Source organism: Phaethon aethereus (assembly GCF_964289735.1).
Source record: "Phaethon aethereus genome assembly, chromosome: Z".
NCBI lineage: Eukaryota > Metazoa > Chordata > Aves > Phaethontiformes > Phaethontidae > Phaethon > Phaethon aethereus.
In genome coordinates, this window is record NC_138577.1 from 69430916 (window position 1) to 69453894 (window position 22979).

The following is a 22979-nucleotide window of genomic DNA, read 5'->3' on the forward strand; positions in this document are numbered from 1 at the left end:
AGGGAAATAAAGATATATGACAATATATCCATGCAAGACACAAAGTACAAAATGTGTTCTGTGGCCCAACAAACATTTTGGAGGTTGCCTGTGTCATAACAATTTTCAAATTGTTACTTTTGCTCACCCATGCCTTTACACAGCACAGCTTACAAACAAGTTACATATACACATATATCATAAAAAAGTTTTGTATATGGTCTAACTGCTACAAATTAAGGCATCCTAATAGCTGCTGTTTTGCTGGTGAGGGGTATGTCTCATATTAGTGTTTAAAAAGGATATATTTCAGGTATTTCAAACAAACTGAGACATCATGAGATGTGGTTTAGAGGAAGAATTCCTGAAGCTCTGGCTCTTCAGTACTCTTTTGACTGTCATATTTCTGGCTTCTCTTATTGATGTCCTCATGCCTGGAGAGAAAAAGAAGAAAATTACTCATGGTAACACTAACAAAATAGAGGGATTTGCCTTGTATTTGTTTACCCTGTTTTATTCTGTTTGCAAGTATTGAACTTTGAATCAATCCTTCTCTCTGGGCTTATTTCTCCAGACATGTACTCCAAAAAATACTTTTTAATACTGTGGATTCTTACTGACTTTCTTGTAGCTCCTATTCTGAAACCAAAACTGGAAACCAATGGGACTATAAGAAGCATTTAAGTCACAGAGTTAATTAGTACAGTGTCATAATGTTCTGGCAATAATGGGCAGAAATGTCCAAAAATTCCTTGTTCTTTAGGGAAAAGTACCATAGTGATAACAAGATCCACTACAACAAACATTAGATATACCCAGTTTGTTTCTGACTCTACCTGTAAGGGAATCATCTAGTCCCCATTAATAATCATCAGAGAGAAGTAAATACTTTCAGAAGGTGATTCATTGGACTTACTTTATGTGTCTGCTTAAGTAGAAGATGGTGGCAAAGGCCACAGAAAAAATGGCAAGCAGTAATTCTCTTTCTGACATGGAGCCTATACCTCTTTTCACATTGTAATTTAGGTAAAATCTCAATTTGAATCATTAAGATTTTATTAGATGCAAAGATAAGGATAATTTCTCTATGGTTTGTCTTCATTTCTACACTAGGTACATTTAAATTAAAAAAAAAGTTAAAAATCTATCTATTGTGTATGAGACTCAAATGATAGCTTGCCAATTGAAATAGAAAAATTAAACACTGAATATAACACTCGGTTTCTTCACTTCCTTTCATATGTCCTGGTTCTGAATCCCCAGTATGTTCCCCCTCTCTTCAATTAACCTTTCAGATGAAGGATTTTTGATTAAGCATCCAGCCCACAGCAACTTTCAAAGAGGTTAAAATGCTCACTTTTAGTTATTACTGCTGAACAGTAAAACTCCTACAATACAATCATGACTAGCTGGCTTCTTGCTGCAAAGGACAGATACTAGTGGGAGGTTAAAAACCCAGAGTAAAGGGCAAGAGTATGTGTATAAAAAGTTTGCCTTAAACTCACTTATTTGTGAGCCTGATCCTTGTAAACCAGAACAGCTTTATTCCAGTCTACAATGACCACAAAGAACCAAATATCCCCAAGAGATGGGTACTTAGGATGCTTAGATAGCCTTGTGATTACTTCAGGATTTAACAGAAGCTGACCTTCTTAGGGACCATAGTTGTGGGTCCTAGTAAGACAGCATGAGGGATCATTTTATTTTAAAATCTCCTTCATTCGTCTAAATGATACTGTTGCCACATACCCAAAGTAAGAGCAAAAGACATAGAATTGAGCCAGAGGAGGTAGAATTTGTAGCACTGAATCTGAGGAGGTAAAACAGGAGCACTTAACTTTTTGCTGTAGCTACATTTTGGCACTTAACTTGCAGTGCTGTTATCAACAGTATGTTTAGCGTTAACCATGGAGCTTTATTAATGGATGCTTTCCAAGGCTAAGATAATTTGCATCAAGCAACTAACTACTGCGTTAGCTTGGACTTGCAGTGCTGAAAAACCCTCTGGGTGAGCCACCCTTGTAGAGGCTCACTAGGCACTCCAAAGACCCCATTTCGCAGCTGTACAGTTGCATGTGACCTTGAAGATGGTAATTTTTAGCTAATACAGATGTCTCTAGGTGACAATGCTGAACAGACATGCCTTTTACGACTGTGCCTGCTGACCTGAAGGAAACATATTACCAATATTACTAATTACTAACCAAATTTCTAGTATCTTCTGGTGCCTGTGTCACCACAGAAACACTAAACATTCCCTCATGCAACAGGCGCTGACACATGATATAACACTTCACAACTGTAAATTGTCTGGGACAAGGTCAGAATTACTTTTATATTGATTTTATACTGCACTAGTTTGAATCATAACTATTAGACATACAGATAAGCAACCTTTTTCTAGAGTATGTATTTGAAGTTGTAATTTACCCAGCACTAGGTCTGGCAGTGGGATATCTGTTGGGTTAGATCCACTTACTATTTTAGAAGCATGCCCAGTTTACTATCTGACAGAAATCTGATGGCAGATTCTGCTGGTTGCTCCTGACGTATGAAGCAATTTTTGCTGTTGACAGCTGCAGCTAATACAGGGTTCTGTACTGATATGGTGAGTTAGTGCTTACTTTAATGTACTGCAGATCTCAGATGATTAAAAGTTTGGGAAAGAACCATTCATTAGCATACATGTAAGACAGAAAAAACTACAAGCATTTGCTTGGAGTTGTAATACACAAGAAAATAGCCAACCCTTCCAAAAGGGGGTAAAAATACCCTAACCCCTCCTGCACATCCAAAATTTACTCCAGGGCCTTAAGAAAAATAAGGCGTATCAAATTTTAAAAGGACACTAGAAAATTTAATACAATCCTCCATTATTAAGCTGCGAACAATCTGACAAAGTAAACTACAAAGCCTTGACGTACCTGAGTATTTTGAATGAAAAAAAACCATGTACAAAATAAACAGAAGCTGAAGAAAAGGAAGGTGGAAACTGGTGGACAGGAACGTCATCTGAAGGTAGATTTTGTATAATGACCTCAGATTTCAGAAGATGCTAATAAAATCTCCTCTGTAAGGGTCTAGAGTTAAAATGGGTTTGGGACGGTGTCCAGAAATATACCGCCCCCCCTCCAATATAACAATGTACAAAGATTTACAGCACCAAAGACTGCACTGTTTTCCAGAAAGGTTCTTTTTCAAAGTAGCTATGAAATGGTAATTACACAGCCTCCCCAGACCATCCAGGGAAAACTTGAAACAGTGTCCAGGGGCTTGTAAGTGCACATGATGCACTTACAAATTTATTTAAATTTATTATTCTTCTATTATTCTATTATTTAAATTTCACAGGCTACAGACCAGCATGCAATGGACTAGCGACAGGCACCCATTTTGCTATTCAAAAATCACAGCACATGCTAAAAGGCACCATGAAAGCCAGCTTAGAAGCTCTGAGAGCCTTCAGATCTGCGTTCTGATTTCTGAGACGCACAATACATCTTCCATCCTCACGTGACTTCTGGAAATCTCATGCCACAAACTCTGGCATGCAATTTGCCCACTTCTGCCCTCATCTGTGGGTACAAAAACAGCCGCCTCAAGCTGTGCCCCTAGTGCGGTCTTCTCCTTGTCTCCTGCCCTCCGGTTTTCCACGTGCCCACCGCCACGGAGGCAGCTTCAGGACACAGTGCCTGGAGTGACAGCCGGGAGTCCCCCTCCCCGAAGGTGACTCTGCAGCTCCGCAGCAGCAGCCAGACCTTCCGTGTCTCTCTCTCGCTGCTTCTGGGGAAATGTCATGCTGCCAGGAATTCCTCACACGAAAGCACTTACACAAGGCAATACCGAATTACAGTAACTGGCTACATCCGGGAGACAGCTCTAACATAAGGATGAGATTAATGGTTTTGTGTTACTCCACGGTCTGGACGGGCAGCTGGGTGTTTTGACTGGAGGCTGCCCATGGATGCTCCCTCACACTGCTGCTGTGCAGTCAGTTTTCTGAATTTCCCTCTTTATTTTCAGGGGAGAATGAAGCCTCTTGGAAACCTTACAGTTCTGCTTCTGGTTTCACATACACTGTGCCAATGACTTCAGAACAAGGCTCCCATTTCCACTACGGAAATTGAGTTTTTAAGTATGGGAAGGTCCTGGCATTAGAAAACAAGCGAACAAAAAAAATTTGTTAGACGTTTAGAAAAGAGTGGCTTGAAACTAATGTAGGATCCTGAACTGCAGAATGAGTAATTTATCATTTTCCAAGAAGTATCTTCAAATGTGTAATTTTGCTGTGAATAGCAATCATTTCCAGGCCTGACAAGGGGATTTACATCTCAGTTTAACAGAAAAAGATTATCAACACAAGAATTTGTGAGTGTTAAGAGTTGAATAAAAATGACAGGTAATTTTTACAAAGAATTTGCTTATAAAATAAACACATATTTTGTCAAATGTCGTTTTTTCCAACATGTCATTATGGACCTTGAGGGACTGGTCTCTACCTGCCTGAATAGTCCTGATGGAACATGTCTAAAGTAAGGAGTTTGAACACAGTCAAAGTTATCAGACTTTTAAACACAGGTTTAACCTCAAAGTCTGAGGGGCGGTACGAAAAACGTGTGAAAATAGGAGAGCACTAGGTTTGAAGTATAGCATTCTGCCTCATGTTCTCCTTACTCTCCATCTAGAGACGAACTGTGGTCTTTTTGCTTTCCTCATGAGAGGAAATTTAATTTCCATTCTCATCTGGTACTTGACTTTCATTCAACAGAAGCTGAATACTCAGCCAAAGTGTGCTATACTCCCTGGTGTATTTACGAGTATGAATACTTTCTATACTTGCTTGGAACTGAAATCCTGTAGCCAGTTCAATGGTGACATCAGCAGAAATCCATCATAAATTTCTGTTTTTCTAGGAATTTAGATGTTCATCTGTTCATCTAGTTCCCTTCTTGTGCATCAATTAATTCCAGTATTTCAGCTACAAACAATGTTAGCAAACACATGCAGTTCGAAAAAACAAAGAAACAGAGATGCTTAACATCACCATGCATAAGCACATACCATGCATAGTAAGACAGAAGTTCTTCATTCAACGTGCTAGAGGAAAGACTGGTGTAGCTGAAGTAAGGAGCCTAAGGAAGTACAACATCATATCAGTTAAAAACATGCACTGAGCTTACCACATGCATAACATGGAAGTCTATCAACACATGCAGTCAAATAGCCACAATAACATTTTAACAGATATCTTTCTGAGTTAGTAAATAAGGCTGAATATGTTGCCTCTTTGAGATGTGTGCTGTGCTGTCGTCCTTTGGGTTGGTATGAAAATGGTATTCTTTACACAATTTTGATGTTGGCAACAATGACATGTAAACATGGCCTTTTCACACACAACATGTGCTTTACAGTGCAAGCGTCAATACTGTTAGAATTACCTCATCCAACTCTTCAAATTTCTTAGGGAACTATGAAAACTGCTCATGACCTTGCAATCTATCAGAACATCTTTGAAGACAGACTGTCTTTTCCTCTGTCACTATAAAATCTGAAAAGCTTTTGAAAATAATTGCCATTGTGTTATGAAAACACTTCTATGTTAAATCAGCTCTACAACTAGATGGTGCATGTCTTTAAAGGCTCAAATCAGTAGTTCTTACTGTGATTCTGAGTAAACTTTAATATATGCAGTCCCACTTCAATTTAGCCTATTAGGTTTCCTTCAGATTTTTCATTTAATTTCACATTCTGCTATAGCACTGCTGTTCTAGCAGTACCCACTAATACGGACTGCTCACTGTTTCCCAGTTCTCTCTTTCCACTGTTTCTTTTCCATACTTATTTTGCCTTCTCTATGCCTAAGATTTTCCTGTGTTTTTCTCCCATTACCTTGTCATACTTTTTACAGTATATAATTCACTATTCCTCCTCCTCTTGGCCTGCTTTATGTTCTTTTTTTCATCTTGAAATTATTCTTTCGCCTCATGTCTTTCCATCCACCCCTTTCCTCCCACCCTGTCTTTCACAGAGGATTAAATCATCTACCATTCCTGCTCACTCAACTCTTTATTGTATCTCCAGACGCTCACACTTTGCTCCGCTCCACGAAAACACTGTGCTCACAGTATTTCCTACATCTGTTTCTTTCATTCAATACCTCTTCCTTTCTCTTGCAAGATACATTTGTTCTCTTTTGAACAAGAGAGCCAGCCTCCTAACTGGAGATACCCCTCTTTGTGTTGAGATCCCAGAAAGGGCACTCTGTTGACCGCAGAGAGGGGATGATCTGGATCCGGTTCATTTTGCTACAGAATTTTGCCACAGACCAACCATATGCTCTGCCATGAGAAGACTCTGTGCTGTGAAGAGAGGGTGGGCAAAGAAGGCTGGGTACTGACAGCTTCAACACCTAGGGGATGGCTGTAGCTCCCACCGGAGCAGGAAGGACCATATCTGCTATTTTTCCTCTTTATATTCTACCACTTATTTTTATCCTGTTACGCTCATCAGTCTTGGCTATAGGACAGGACAGGGCTTGTTCTTCAGTTATTTACTCCTCAGAAATCCTGTGGGTTCAAGTGTGACATTCTCATTGTATGACCTGTGAGTCAGAGCAACATCAAACATCATTTCCAGGTGAATCATGATTCTGTGGAAAGCTTTCAACACAGAACATGTGAACCACGTGCACTAAGAGTATGGACTTTGTACACAAGCAATACCTGCCACTCCTTGGAAAAGCATTCAAAAATTAAAACAGTGGATGGTCTTTCTTCAGGTCAAATACAGTAACGTATTTGTGTGCATCCTTTTGCTATAGAAAGGCAGAAAAAGAAGCTGTCAAACTTATTCATTACTTAAAGAGACAAGAGAAAACAAAGGGCCCTTCCTCTTTTTCAGTGCACTCACTGGCTTGTTTCTTCCTTTTGTGAGAGCTGCTGGATTTCCCTTGCTGTCTGCTGTCTTCCTTCCTAATGAGGCAAAAGGCAGCGTTGATGAGGGTTTGATCAGGTTTGCTGTTTGACAGTTGTTGTTGTTATTCTGGTTGCCACTCAGCGTCTCCATTATGGACCGAAAGGTTCCAAAAGGCCTTTTCAGCTGGTCCCCCACTGGCTCCCCAGCACCGGCTGGAGCCCGCAGGAGTCCTTTGCCCCGCTCTTTATCCTTTTCCTCACTTAGTTCTGACTCTGCTAGCTCCACCTGCACCACAGGCTCCTCAAAAGTTACTCGGAGTTTCAAATTTTGGGAGGTTCTGCGCTTTGAAGATGGAGATTTGAGGGCACTCTTAGGGCTGGTGGCAACTTTTTGAGCAGTGGCACTGTCTGTGCCGGACAGAGAGCTGTCTCCACAGAACTGGCTCTGAGGTACAGTACCAGACTGGTACGGGGCTTCATTATCCGGATCGCTGCTCTCTGAAGTAGGGGAAGGACTGTGGCCGTCCACAGACTTAGAGACCCTGATACCGAAAGGGAAGCGGCGTCCTGCTGCGGAAGCGTGTTTCTTGATCATCAGGTGCAAATTCTCTGTGCTCTCAACACTCTCCACTATGGGCTGAGGCCTTGGTTTGTCAGTTCTTTTCACAAGGGTGTTCTTGTGGTCCTCAGAGTTAGCTGAGTCTGTGTCAGACTCGCTGAGTGACCTCTGCATCAGTTGCCTCAGTCTGGCTAACTTCAGCTCCCTTTTCTCTGGCAAAATCTTCTTCACGTTCTTGGAGGACGCATGAGCATCCTGAAATTCCAAAGTCAGCTTTTCCTGCATACAGACATTTTCAGAGATTTCCTTCCCCAACAACTGGCGCAAGATTTTATCTGAGTCCTCATCTTTTATCTTGGCTCGAGCGCGACTAGAAGTTCCCAAGCTGCCAAGAATCTGAATCCCATCTTGGGTGTTCAATTTACTTTTTGGTGGAGACAATTCATCTGCTTCAGATGGTTTCCACTGGGGTTTGCCAGAGGCAGGAGATGATGGTGAGCTTAAAGAAAAAAAGAGGAGGAGATACCACAGCCAAATTAATGTACATATAAAATGTGAAACTGCCATTTCCAGTGTACATGTCTGTCTCAGCTTATTGTGACTTATCCTCTTCATTGCTACTCACATGGAATTCATTACTATGATGCCACAGGAAAGATTACAGAGAGAAGGATGTAACTCTGCTTCCACTCCTAACTACAATCTGAGTCTCTTCACCTTCTCTTACAAAGACAACTCCTTAAAATCAAAACTTAGAATAGTTATTTCAAAGCCAAAAATGACTTTCTGAGGAAAACTTTAGAGCAACTACTGTCTCCTATTTGTGGGAGTTGATGTGTTTTAAAGGCAAAAAAACCCTGCAAGGCCAAATGCCTCCTATCCAAGTGGCATCATAATACAAAAGTAGCTTATTCTAAATACCATGAAAGTACCAGTTCTCTGCACAGCAATGATTTCATAAATCTAAACTTCATCTGGTATTAATAATAGTCATATAAGACCTCATAAAAAGTCAGGGCCATTTGCACTCAAAGCCTTTTCAGATATGAAATAGGGAAAAGCATGAGAAAGGTGACATGAATTTATTTCAATACTATTAGAATAATAAATTTAGAACTCCAAATGTTACATAGCGAGGAAACAGCAATCTCAAGTAAGTCTGATTTGCAAAGAATATAAATTACATTTATGAGACCATTTCTGTCCCCATGACATATGCAGATCTCATAGCACTCCACTTTCTGATTTTAAACCACTTTTCCTCTAAGCAAGGGTAAGGTGACAAAACTAACATTAGTGTGAGGCAGTGAATTAAGACATTTAATTTCTTTTTTCACAAGAAACTTCTACTCTGATGAGTCCATACCTCTCCCAGTGTATAAAATTCACACGCCTATACTAGACACCTCATCTTCAATTAATTTTGCACTTGTTCTCCCTTGGCAAACAGAAACAGACACCAAAGAATATGCATGTATCTACAACCGGCATTCCTAGTAAAAGGATAGGTTCTCTTAGATCTGCTACTGACTCCTTCAGTAATGAAAATATACACAAGTGAGTTCTAGCTGGAAGGAAAAGTAGGAGCCAATCACGAAATAAAATTTTAAATAATAGAGTATTATTTTCAGACTTGTTCACTTAACTAAGAAGATGTTAAAACCTACCCTTTTACAGGAATAATGAATGATGAGAGATCTGCTCTCACCTGATCTTATCTGATACTGAAAGTAAAACAGTCCTGGTGCTCATGAGTACTCAGATGCACGACCACTTGGAAAGACCAGTCAGAATCAAATCACAGAAACCAAATGAGCTGGAAGACAGTGTTTGGTTCCATTGTCCCTGTTGAGCTGGCAGACAGGGAAGACAAAAACCATGATTCTAAAAAAAAGGTCAAAACAATTTTTTTCCAGTGTGGTTTTCTATTTCAAGTGGGAGTTTGGAGTTTACAGCCCTTTCCTCGCTGAAGTTCCTTTACACAAATGCATCTCCAATCCCAATGTCTTGTTACCTACTTCTGTAAATATCTGCACTTGTATGAAACACTGACGCATGAAATTCAGCGACATGGAGCACTTGTCCAGAAAAGTGCTTGAGATTCTGTGATAACGGAAAAAAAGCAGTCAGTGATCCTAGGAGTTCCTAGAATTGCAGAACCATAGAATCTTCGGTTTGGAAGGGACCTTTAAAGGTCATCTCGTCCAAATGCCCTGCAATGAGCAGGGACATCTTCAACTAGATCAGGTTGCTCAGAGCCCCGTCCAACCTGACCTTGATGTTTCCAGGGATGGGGCATCTACCACCTCTCTGGACAACTTGTGCCAGTGCTTCACCACCCTCACTGGGAAAAATGTCTTTCTTAGATTTAATCTAAATCTTCACTCTTTTAGTTTAAAGCCATTACTCCTTGTCGTATTGCTACAGACCCTGCTAAAAAGTCTGTCCTCATCTTTCTTAGAAGCCCTCTTGAAGGACTGGAAGGCTGCAATAAGGTCTCCCCAGAGCCTTCTCTTCTCCAGGCTGAACAACCCCAACTCTCTCAGCCTGTCCTCATAGGAGAGCTGTTCCATCCCTTGGATCATTTTTGTAGCCCTCCTGTGGACCTGCTCCAACAGGTCCATGTCTTTCCTGTGCTGAGGGCTCCAGACCTGGACGCCGTACTCCAGGTGGGTCTCACCAGAGTGGAGTAGAGGGGCAGAATCACCTCCCTCGACCTGCTGGCCACGCTGCTTTGGATGCAGCCCAGGATGTGGTGGGCCTTCTGGGCTGCGAGCGCACATTGCCTGCTCATGTCCAGCTTTTCATCCACCAGTATCCCCAAGTCCTTCTCCGCAGGGCTGCTCTTGACTCCTTCAGCCCCCAGACTGTTCTGATACTGGGGGCTGCCCCAACCCAGGTGCAGGACCCTGCACTTGGCCTTGATGAACCTCATGAGGTTCACATGGGCCCATTCCTCGAGCTTGTCCAGGTCCCTCTGGATGGCATCCTGTCCCTCAGGTGTGTCAACCGCACCGCTCAGTTTCGTGTCATCTGCAAACTTGCTGAGGGTGCACTCGATCCCCTTGTCTATATCATTGATGAAGATATTAAACAGTACTCGTCATACCTGATGACCGAAAGCTCTGACCATCAATGCCTGCAGAAGCTTTTATGCTGACTGTATACTTTAACATATATGTAGCTCCTTAACAACTCTGGAGCAAGGAGAAGCTCTCCATATGTCTTCCAGAGAGGAAACTGAATTCTAAGGTAATGATAAATCAAGTCCTATTTACATATGAGTTATTTAATTCCTTTCCAAGTCATCTTCAGATTGCTATCAGAGAGAAGTCACGTGCTTGTTTGACTTCCATACATCACACTGGAACTCTATGGCAAAAGTCAGAGAGATATATTAGCAGACTCCAGATCCAGTCCTCTGCCTTCATTTTCCTCCTCTTTAATGTTACTCAGTTTGTGTCTATTTCTGGGACTTCTGACAGGATAGGTAAACACCACATAAAGTTTCTGGAGTCTTGACTTTTTATACAAGCTACTGCAGGCAAAAGATTTAATGAGCGTAAGGAGTCTTATCAATCTGAAAGCGGGTTTTGTTGGTAGCTGGCTTTATGGATTAGTGCTGGCAGTAATGTACAGTGGACCACCACAAGGTCAAACTTTACAACTTTCTTAGAGGTTTCTAGGATCCTCTGCTATTCATCTAATACAAAATATATTCTATTCCACCGTAAATCTGATTTTCACCTCATTGGGAAACAGGCTCTACTCATTTCATACTCAAAATTTCCAATTATTTATACATTACACACTGTCAAATTCTAGAAGCTCAGCTGTAAGCCCATGAAGAAAAAAAACACTTTACAGAACACATCTACTATTTAGACAGGTCACAGCTGCTCCTGATAACCGATGTACCATGAAGCTGTGCAAATCCAGGCTGCAGCATAATTCCAGTCACCTTACCTTGGGGACATGGGCAGTGACCTGCCCTCTGACCGCTGGGCTTCTAAAAGCTGCTGGAGTTGGTTCTGTAATGTCACACGTTCCACCGTTTGCCTGCAAGAAAATATAAGACGGTTTACCTCGAATTGTAAAACTGTCAGCATTAGTAAGCTACAGGATGAATGATACTACCTGTTCAACTTTGTTCAAAAAAGAAGTCCTCTTCACCTATATTTTACATAGTAAATAAAAAGCAAAATTATAAATAATAGCATAAACAGAGAGTTTGTCCTTGTCTCTGAATCCCTGTGGACATTTTGTGATCACTGTACAAGACCAACTGAGAGATGCTTACTTGTCAGAGATTATTTATTATGCTTCATATAAGAACAAGCGTGGGATCATAAGCAGCAGTTTATTGGAACTGAGTGACTCACAGAAAATAATAGTCCAGAAACAAAGATACGGCAGAGCAAACTTAGGGCCACCTAGTTCTTTCTTCTTTGTGTAGAGGAAGAGGAAAGGGACAGTTTAAGAAGTCATTGCTTATGTTTGGTGGACGGCTTTTACTCAACTAAACGATAGCTCAGACAACTGGTCTCTCCTTTTCTATCTGCAAATGAACTCAGAGAGGAGCCTTTGCCCACTCGGAAGGGCTGGTCCAGATTTCTTCAGCTGCAGGATGGAACTAAGTATGACCTCTGTGTATTCAGCGAAGTAGGAAAAAACACATCTGCTTGCTGCCCAACCTTACCAAAGGTCCCACCTGTGCTCTGCACTCACTTCATACTCCGTAATGCTGTAACTACTGCAGTCTATCCCTTTCAGTCTGGTGTTATGATCTACACTGCTTTGTAATTAACTTTAGAGACCAATGTTTAAAAAACTGTAATAGTAGATATAAGTAGTCAGTAATATGAAAGTGACATCCATACTAGAAACTCCATTTTCCCTAGAACTGTAATCACAATTTCTGTTGTCCTGCCACATACTTATTTCCATAGGAAGGACTCAGTTGAATAACCTGCAAACCTCCAAGTAGTTCTATGAAAATGAAGGAATAGATCAATTTGCCACAAAAAGTTCTTCTCCCTGTCCCTGCTCACATCCGATTTAGACCTTCCAGTGTACAGCAAAACACCCCTTAGCTTGTTGACCACCACAGATAACGTTCAAACTTGTTTAGTGACCTGTAAGTTCCAGTGCCTCTAAACACCATGCAGACAGAATTACTGGGAAGCCACATAGAAAACAAGAGACTTACAGCTTTTTGTTACGGCACATATGCTATTTTTCACCTGGAATACAATTGGTACATTTGCTTTTATTCCCTGGTCCTGATCAAATGGCCATGCTAAAACTGACTTTTTATCTGCTTCTCCCAGGCTCTGCTTCTGTTGCTGTAGAAGTAATATGTTTTTAGTACTTTTACTCTTGTTGGATCTGCAGAACTAATACAGTTCTCCACTAGTGAGCTGGACTCCTTCCTACCTTGCATGCCATCAGTAGAAGAGTTAGCTGAGTTCCAAATGCAGTCTTTATTAACTGGCAATGTCAGAGCCAGAAAGAATCCAGATGACTTTTTAGACCAGGGGTTGTACTTGCAGGGCTGGCAGAAAACAAACATTTTACTTCTAACATATCAGACTGGATCTGAAAAGTGCTACAGAAATAAAGGTGGGATCTTGACATACTGCCTTGCCTTCACATTTCACAATACAACAATGCTTTACATAGATCCTTTCTTCCTTTAATTTTCTGTCTTCCTTCCTCTTGCCTACACACTTCCTTAGACTATTTCAAAGTTACTCCTACCATCTGTCAACATTGGCTTATATTGCAACTCCCCAGATACTCTCTTTTAAGAGCCAGGGAAATTTTCATTTGAGATTAGATTGTCATGCAATTTATGTGTTTTATTTGCCTTTTATGCTTCCTTCAAATTCTATCTCTAAGTATCTAAAATAATGAGGCTAACAGCTTCTTACGCTTTTAGCTTTAATGGAAATCTCTGACACCTCTGCTGCCGAGTTAACGTTCTCATTCCAGTTGAACATTTTATTGTGCTAAAAGAATTAAAGTTTCCCCTATTATTTTCACAGTTCAACTAGTTAGTTAGTAAATAGCTCACAGAAACCCACACATCTTGCCAGCCCTATCCCTAAAGATATATAATATACACATATATATCTAAGGTAACACTGAAAACAAGGCATTCCAACTTCTTGGAATAGCAATATTGCTAAGTATTAAACCAGATTGATTTAGGAGACAAGATCACTGTAGCTTCAGGGGTAAGAGGGTCTACTTACTTTATGATATTTAATGCCCAAATTCTGAAGGTCTTAGCTCAGACAATGTTTCCAGTTAAGTAATATGTAAGGACCCTTCTGTGTCTACTTAGACAATTGTGGACCCCAGCTACCTCCTAATGAAATCAGGGAGCTCAGTAACTGAACAGGGAACAGGCTGAGGCACTGGGCTCTACTGAAATATCTTTTATAGTATGTTGCCTCACTTCTCTGTTTTGTTTCAAATAAAACAAGAACAGCCACTCTACAAAGCAGAAAATAAAACAGCTTTTACTTTTACATAAGTAAAAAAGAGATGAACATTGTAAAGTTTATACTGGATTTCTTACTATATGTCTATATAACACTAACACAAAAAAAAACCCAAAACCAACTCCAACCAGCAACTTGAACACCCCTGAACATACCACCACAATAATTTTTTATTCAGCTATTTTTACAGCTATTCCTATAAGGTTTCAAGAAAATAAAGTATTTGTTTACAGCACACAGAAAGGTGGTGGCAACAGAGGATATTAAACCACTTTCTCATCTTCATCTTTTGACGTATGGTTTTTTTTGATCTTTGCTTTGCCAGAGATTTTGGCTTGATAGTGTATCAAAAATATCAACAAGTTTCTAATTCATTAATTGCTTTGCACATCCAAGTTCATAACCATAGGACAGTGCAACCCTTTGGGACTGCAGGTAGAACAGTTTGCCGTCAAGCAGCATTGTAAAAAAAATCTAGGGAAGCATTAATTTTATGTCATTGGTTCTGACTTGGTGTCTTCATGCCAGGAAAGCCCAAACAATACAAGTCATTACTGCTAATGACATCAGTGCTAGAAACCATGTATTTGTGCAGGTAGGAATTTTCTACACCGGCGGCCAAGGTTTCTTAAGGCAGATGAAATCAGTAAGGGAATAACAAAGATTGTAAGACCTATGAAGACCTCAGGAAGTAAAATGAAAGCCAGTATTTGTATAGACCCTGTGAGAAACTTTTGAGACTGTCCTAAGCATTTTGTTTAGTTCAGAAAGTCCTCCTGGACTGACCAAACTTATATAACTAACAAGAGATGCAAATCAAAGCTTTTATTTTGAAGCCAGTAATGGCAGTTTTTGTGGGCCACTTTCCTTTTTACCTATAGAAAGAATTGCTTGGTTCCTTCCCTCTTTTGGGGAAAAGTCTCAGTTAATCCTCTTGTGAACATTCGCTGGAACATTTGTAGCTATCACTTACTTCCTTCTTTCAAATATAAAAGCTTTTCTCTCTGAATGGAGACTTAGACCCAATTCAAAAGGTTTTGCTCTACTCCTCTGTATTTGAGCCGCGTTGGATGAAAGAGCTAAAAGATGTGAAAGTTCTGGCAAAACAAGATTTTATTGTTCTGGTTTTGTGCCTTTTTTTTCAGGAATGGCTCCAGAGAGTGTGATGGATTGGGATAACTTCTCTCTAGAACTGCTCTGTGTTGCCTTGATGTCTGGAAGAGCTCATAAAAAGAGAATGAAAGACAGTACTTCCTTTTTGGTTTAGGAACTTCGAAGATAGGTCTTGCTAGGTGCCGGTCTAAGACAGTTTCTGCGCTGCTGTTCTTCTTGCACAATATCAACCATTCCATTCTTCCTGTGGCTGGGGACACACAGTGTTATTGGAGAGAAGCTCTTTTCCCTGGCTAATTAGGCATCCAGAATAAAAGAAGACTACATTATAAACTCATGTCTACAGCAGCTGAGGGAAGGCTGCAAGGCACATAAGGGCTTTCTGTGCTGATATTGACCATTCAAGTATTCCATCATGATACAGTCATAACTCCTCTGTCTCTAGAATAATGTTCATTAACACCAGCAGAAGTAGATGGAGAAAACACAGGAAAGCCAGCTCAGCTGTCCAAGTTGGAGCTGCTCCTATGTAACAGCAGTTTGAAGTGACTTGGACTGTAAACTGGACTTCCATCTGCTGCCATCTGATGCTTGCAGAATTTTCAGCAGGGCTGTAGCCAATGAATTCTCCTGCTATGCTAGAGGTAAGGTCCCTTGAGAAGCTGTCCCAGGCATTTACTTTGTACCATCGTTGGATTTTTATGCAGGATGGTGCTGCAAAACAGGGCAAGAGTCTTCTTCCATCATCACCTCTGTCTCCTGAGCATGGACCTCTTAACATGGTTCATTGCTTCTATCAGAGCCACTCACGGCCTGAGGCTTACAGCCCAAATAACCATGCGGAAGCTGTTCTTTCAAGCAGAAAATAGAATATTTCACTGCCTCAGTAAACTGCAACAGGGTTGCACAAGACACATCTCTTGGTAGAAGAGGGAGAAAAGGCTGCTGCTGCACTTACTGGAGCTAAATACGAAGCCTGAAAAAATAGGTTGCTGAAGGAAAACAGATTTAACTCCAGCTGAGACAAGCAAAGGAGCCCATCAGGAGCCAGATAAGAATAATTTAAATGACTTCCTATGCATGCAGTCTCTGAGATGACAGGGGGAAGATTTGGAAAAGTGTTAATGCTTTTGAAAGGAAAGTCAGAACTAGACTATTTCTATGGGGGTAAACAACCTGCTGACTAACGTAACAAGTCTTTCTTTTCCACATGAGAGGCAACAATTATATCAAGTACCGGATGAGCACTGAAGAGAACTGAAACACGGAGAATCTGTGGTTGCCATTCCGACTTCCTGCTATATCCTTTTTCTTTCTTTTGAGTTATGGGGAAAATAAATATCATGATATATTGACATGAGCCAGGTGCTAATGCAAGCTACTCAGGAAATACCCAATGTTGTATTTTTCTCCTTTATATCAGCCAATTTGTGTATTTTAATATTTCTCAGCGAATGAACCAACTACAAAATACCTGGTACTTTGAAATGTCCAGTGAACAGTGCCAGACTGTAAAATTATGAAAACTGTGAAAATTATAATCATCCTTAGTTCACTGTTTATATTTGTGAGAATATAAATGCAAAAGAAGAGTGAAGATATCACAAAGAGAAAATGCCTTTATAATATAAAACTTAGAGGTACAAATGCAAAAATAAGCATACTTCAAATGCAGGAAGGTATTCTGTAATGACAGAGAGGACTGCTACTACACACTCCTTTTGCTGTAAAAACAGTACAAAATACATACCTGATCATACCAAAAGGGTGAATTAACAGTACAGATAATTTTTACCCTTATTTTCAAGTTACACGGTTTGAAACTAAAAATTGTATCACGGTAATGGGTTGGCCCCAGCCAGGCACCCACATAGTAGGTCTCTCACTCCCCCCATCCCTCAGTGGAATGGGAGCAGAAAATAGGAGAAACAGAGGCAAAAAAGCTCGTTGGTCAAGACTGAGACAGCAGGAACACTTACCGATTACTGCCATGGGCAAAAGAGACTCAGCTTGGGGAATTTAACTTAGTTGATTGCCAATCAGCATAAATATTCCATTATTGATTCAGGTATTGGGAAACAAAGCAGGACAGACATTTTAAACACCTGTCCTCCCCTTTTCCAGGATCAACTTCAGTCCCAGGTTCATCTGCACTCTAAACCCCTCTTCTCCCCCATTCTCAGGCTTCACGCCAGACATGTCTCTTCCCCTCTTGTCATCGCTGCACGTTACACCCAGTCTTTTCAGTACGGCAACGAGCAGTAGAGGTCAAGGTTCATGTGTATCAGTTTCTCTCTGCTGCTCCTTCCTTCTCACTTTTTCCTGTGCCCTGGTGTGGGTCTTTTACAGGCTGCAGTCCATTTGGGGAAGCACTGGCTCTGGTGTGGGCTTATCCATGGGCTGCAGTCCTTTCAAGGGGCGTACTTTCTAGCATGGGTACTCCATGGGCCGCAGTTCCTTTTGGAGTGTGCCTGCTCCACCATGGTGCACCTCCTGCTCTTCTGACCTTGCTGTTCCCTCTGTCACTCTTCTGTTCCCTTCTCCTCTGGCATTTTCTGCTCTTTCTTAAATATGTTTTCACAGAGGTGCCACCAACTTGGGTCAATGGGCTTTGCTGTGTCCTGCAGTGGGTCTGTTTCAGAGCTGGCTGGAACCAGTTGTGTCCAGCAAAGGGCAGCCTCTCACTTCTCACAGAGGCCACCCCTGCAGCTCCCCCGCTAACAGTCTTGTAATTTATACCCAGTACAATTACCCACATGCTGCTTGCATAAAATGACACAGTCTCCTCTAAACATGGGATTGTCAGAAGCCACTTTCATGGCCTGCGGTAGCTGACAAGCTCTCAATCATGTATCTAAGTTGGAACAGTGTTAGGTCAGTGCTGGTGGTTTCTAAGGCTTATCTTATGAGCCTATTGACATGGTAAATCATAGTAACTGCACCTACAATAACAGTAAGCAATGGCATAAATTCATGTTTCAAAATAACAGGCTCTTTAGACCACACTAGAATATTAAAACCAGCTCCTATGAAGAAAAAACAGAACATAAGATATTTCCTAAGTAGTCATTGTGACCTTCCAAGACCAAAAAAACCTCCTCCAGCTACTATTTCCGTTATTCCTCCCAACATCAACATCCAGCACTGTAACTGGGAAGAGCGACTCACTGTATATAAAACCATGCTACGCGAACAGAAATTATGATTAGCAATGATGTGATCCCAAGGTATGCAAAGGGAAAGGGGACTGGATTGCTTGACACATACCCTTTTCCACTCCCATTCTCTTCATCTGTGTTCACAGCAAACTGCCACAAAGTGAAGAGCTAAAAAACTGTGCTGCTAAATGTGTAGGGGCAAATGCTTGAGAGGAGGAAAGGGTGGAAAAATAAGGTAGAAATATGACTTGAAAATATCATATATAAGAAGTGCAAAACCAGACACTGCTCAGAAATTGAAGACAAAGTAGGGTACTGTTTTAAGAATGATCCCTCTGCTAACAATGAAACACTTACTCCTTCAGCTGCTTGGTCAGCTTGACAACCTGAGATGCCAATGACATACATGTCTCCACAACTACTAAGTAGCGGGAACACATGGTGTGCCCATGTCGCTCTGCACTTTGTGAGGGTTTCTCTCCCACATGGTTTTGCATGGTGACATTTGCTCCATATTCAACCAACGTCTGTAAAAACACAAAGGAAACATGGATACCTGTAAGCGTTAAGTCTCTACTGTGAGTTTTGGTCAACCACAAGAACAGCTGGATGCAAAGCGCTCCCAAATAAAATGCTTGAAAATGTTGGTCTAAGACAATAATTTTTAAAAAACAGTCACTGACAAGTCTATATGCAGCTTGAACTCGAAACACCTACGACTAAAATCTATCTCTCAGGTGCAAGGATAACACAGAAGAGTGAGCTGTGGTTCAGAAGAACTATAAAAAGGCTATATTCTTACTTCCTCTTCCCTTGCAGTTCTGCTCAGTTCATTTGTTTTTTTGTTCATTCGTCTGTACAGCATAGCATGACTTGTAGCATTCATACAGTGAGTGGGACCACCAAATGAAAACAGAGAATTTATATTTAGGCACCTGTTGATTCTCTCTTGAGCCATAATAATAAACTTTTTCAGATACACCTGTCTATGCATTACTGAACATTGTGCTAACTTTGCATGTGGTAGACCTAGAAAAGAAGAATCGGGCAAGTGCAATTCAAAGGACATCTGTGCTAGATAACATCAGGGTCCAGGGCAGTGTGAACACATTGCTAGCCAGTTTATAGAGGGTGGTGAAGAGCTGTAATGGCTTACCGCGTCTGTTATATGCTGTTCTTGGGACCTCCACACTGCAAGGCATTGCAACACACTCTGAGAATCTCTTTTTAGGAATGTCTTTCCACAACATTTGCTGGCTCCTTTTGTGGTTTAGCTCTCAATTTCCTACCACAGCAGAATCCCTGAGTTTAAAACACTCAACGCAGCAGTCTCAATGTCCTGATTCCACAGCCAAGTGATGTTTGGATATGAAAAGTATGGCAGATACTTTCCAACAACTCCTTTAGGTTAGACAGGCACAAATTTCTTTTTGCAGAAAGAAATCTGTACAATGACTTTTCCAATCTGGTTGGGTTTTTTGGGGGTTTGGCGTTTTTTTTTCTAGTGCTGAAAGAAGTCTCATTGCTTTGCACTTGTTTGGTTTCCCCTCATTTTCTTTTCAAGAGATACTAAAATACGTGCCAGCATTTAGTGTTTAAGAAAACTAATGGCTTATACTCTGATGTAGACCCCTGTGTTTCCCTCAGTACTAGAGGAGAACCCTAGCTTGTTGCTGGAGAACTGTCCAGGTTGTAAACATGACATTTGAATTACCTCTGGGACCTGAATCGAGACTGTTGTAAGGGCAAAAGAAGTTCTGTCATGCTGACGTCAAGACATCCAGTAACGGAAGCAAGAATTGAGACCAAACCTTTGCTCTTTCTGATTTGTGATAATCAGTGTTATGCACTATTCGCCTTACTGGAGAACCTAGAGTAGGACCTAAATGTTCTCACCAATGTTCAGACACACATTGCTCAGAGCACTCTGGAAGAAATTCTGGACAAAATCATAATGCAGCCAAACACTACAGCATCATTAACATTACACATACACATGCAGAAGAGGAATTGTGTGGCTGAGCTCTTGGTTGACTTATTCAAGCAGATCTGGTAAGCCACCAAGGATTGGAGTGGCCTTGTTGACTCAGAACAGCAGGCACAGACACGTCTACATCTGCTGACAGAATAGAAGAACGGTGGTCTGTCTGCTCTGCTAAATCTATACAGAAAGGAAACTTATGAACCGTCTTGCACTGCATCTCATGTCAACAAATTTGGTTTAATTTGCCAGTACAGAAAATGAAGAAAGGAGAGTTATAACCCTGCAGAAAGCAATCTTAGAGTTTGGAACATGATAGGAGTGTCACCTGCTCATAAACACAGTAGAACCTAGTCCTACTGTGTTTAGTAGTCCCTCTCATATCAGGGAATCACTGACAGGGAGGGCCAGGGAATCACTGACAGTCTGACCCTTCAATTTTTGTACTGCTACTTATAATCTCCTTGCCTCCTTTATCGCTTCTTTCTTTTTATCAGATTGTTCACTGTACATTGTTTTAAATTAGACTATAAATTCACAGGGCAGAAGGCTTGTCTCACAGCACAACAAAACATCAACTACACTGAAGTCTGTGAGGTGTTAATGAAGTGACATTACTAATGTTGTATATTTTTGTTGTCATTAGATATTTTCATTATTTATTCTCATGGCTTCACTTCAACACAAAACACTCGTTGACTTGTATATTTATCTACAATAAAATAATCTTGAGAATTCTAAGCCATTTATTAAGGTACATTCTTCATGGAGAAAGCAGGGCTAGTCTCTTTTTGGTTTAGTTTTATCAATGAAAACAGCCTGCAGATGTCACCACTCTGTTCAAAACAATCTACTCTCATTTCTCCTTCAAATGCATTGTACATCTTGATGAGGCACTGTTGAGTTAGCAACCCTAAGTACATATCCTACCACAATGGTGCTCCCCGCTAATAAATCATAAACATTTCTTCTGTCCACTTTATTCCAACTGATGATAGCAATTGTCTACAATATAATAATAAAACCACCAGATTTAGCAGAGATGTAATGATTTGTTTATTTTATTCTCATAAGAGTTTGCAGAGTCTATTCCTGACATCTTTAAAAGAAAGAGATGTCCCATCAATGAGAAAATGCAGAGATGGTCATATCCTCCAAATCTATTAAACTGTTTTTTTCAAGTCTAATCATTCACCTCAACTGTTACATGCTTTTTCTTATTGCGTGAAACTCTCAAACTGACTTTTATAGACTTACGTCTTCTTTGTGTCCAGATACATAAATAGACTGCTATAATAATAATAAGCAGCCATGCATCTGTAGATTCAACGTAACAGTCTGCACAAATATATTTAGATCTCTTAAGAGGTTAGCTAATGAGAATTGACTAGCTGTATTTCTTTTAGGGTTGAACTAATACAAATTTTCTGTATTTGCAGTGACCGAAGAGGGACTATGATTCAGTTCATGTGTGGCAACAGGATTAAAATGTTTACTGATATATATCTGAGTCGTTAGACTCTGAGAATTACTACTCCTTCTTAGATATGTTTTCCTTCCCTACTTGACTTGATTACTTTGATTTCTATTTCTTGACTTTCTGCCAATGTGGTTATTTATTCTTTTATCTACTCTTCTCCAATGACTAATTAGTTTCTCAAATACCTTTCTGCAATCTACTATAATAATTTTATTATTATTTCTTCTCCAAACAGCTCTCACACAAAGTGCAGACAACACCAAATACTGAAATGTACTCTTGTCACGTAATCCTTCTGGTGACTTTGATGGACAGAGAGTACATATGCAATTCAATGCAAAGTTGAGATGCTTCACCTAGCCATCCAGCTACAGCTTTTTTCATATGTCTGCACTGGACACTGGTACTGTACAGAGGTATCCAAACTCTTTTTTTCAGATCTGGCTCCCAAAAGTAGTGTAGCTGTGTAAGCCTTCTCAGCAACATAAAATACCCTTTTCAGGAGCTCTGTACAACAGAACTATATTGCTTTCAGTGGCCAAGCTGATTCATTGAGAATTAGAAGGAAATCACCATCACGCTGCATTGTATTGCATAGATAGATTCAAAGATTACAAGTCTGGAAGGGATGGTTTACTCAACGTGGAAATCCTTCAACATAGAAGAAACTTATCTGTTAGACTTCCCCTAAGACAGAGCACTACAACTACTCATTGGAAAAAGAAATAGAAGCAAAATATCAGAACAGTAATAAAAGTAAGCAGATCTACATTGGCTGCCCTTTTGTAACATAAAAACATACACATTAGCTGCTTATGTACAAACAATAGAATCATGCTTTCTTCTTGCAATACAACAGTTACTTTAGGCCAACAATAGCATAATTGAGAATAGAATAAAAAACCCCAGAGCTTTTTGGTATTTCAGTCTCATTCCTACTGGTTTAAAATTCTTCCTTCTAGTGTATTCTAACGTATCAATAATTATTCCCACTTGTAAGATCTCCTATATTCATTTTAATAATTGTTGTCATTCAAGTTTGATGCAAAGAGGTTTCTGATATAGCTACCACTCTACCTGTATGCATCCTAGATAGCCATGTTGAGCAGCTATGTGAACAGCAGTATTTCCATCCTGGTCAACTTCATCCAGTGAAATCCCTTGTTCTTGCATAAACTGAAGAAGCCACAGAAGGATTTTCTCCTAGGAAGAGGGGGAAAGAGATGTCACAAAAGACAAGAAAGAATGAAAAGCTAAAGGTAATAGAGGAATACTGGTATCATCAT

At 40.4% G+C, this 22979-nt stretch overlaps 1 protein-coding gene across 1 annotated transcript in view; it reads right to left on the reverse strand.

The window, feature by feature from the left end:
• Positions 1–328: 328 nt before the first annotated feature.
• SNCAIP (synuclein alpha interacting protein) overlaps positions 329–22979 on the reverse strand; it is a gene marked incomplete at both ends in the record, with an annotated part of 60702 nt that continues 38051 nt past the window's right edge. Inside the window, 6 exons of the mRNA XM_082013659.1 lie at positions 329–413; positions 5041–5111; positions 6889–7951; positions 11419–11511; positions 18590–18759; positions 22771–22896. Coding sequence (XP_081869785.1) covers positions 329–413; positions 5041–5111; positions 6889–7951; positions 11419–11511; positions 18590–18759; positions 22771–22896 — 1608 coding nt within the window. The remainder of the gene's footprint in view (positions 414–5040; positions 5112–6888; positions 7952–11418; positions 11512–18589; positions 18760–22770; positions 22897–22979) is intronic.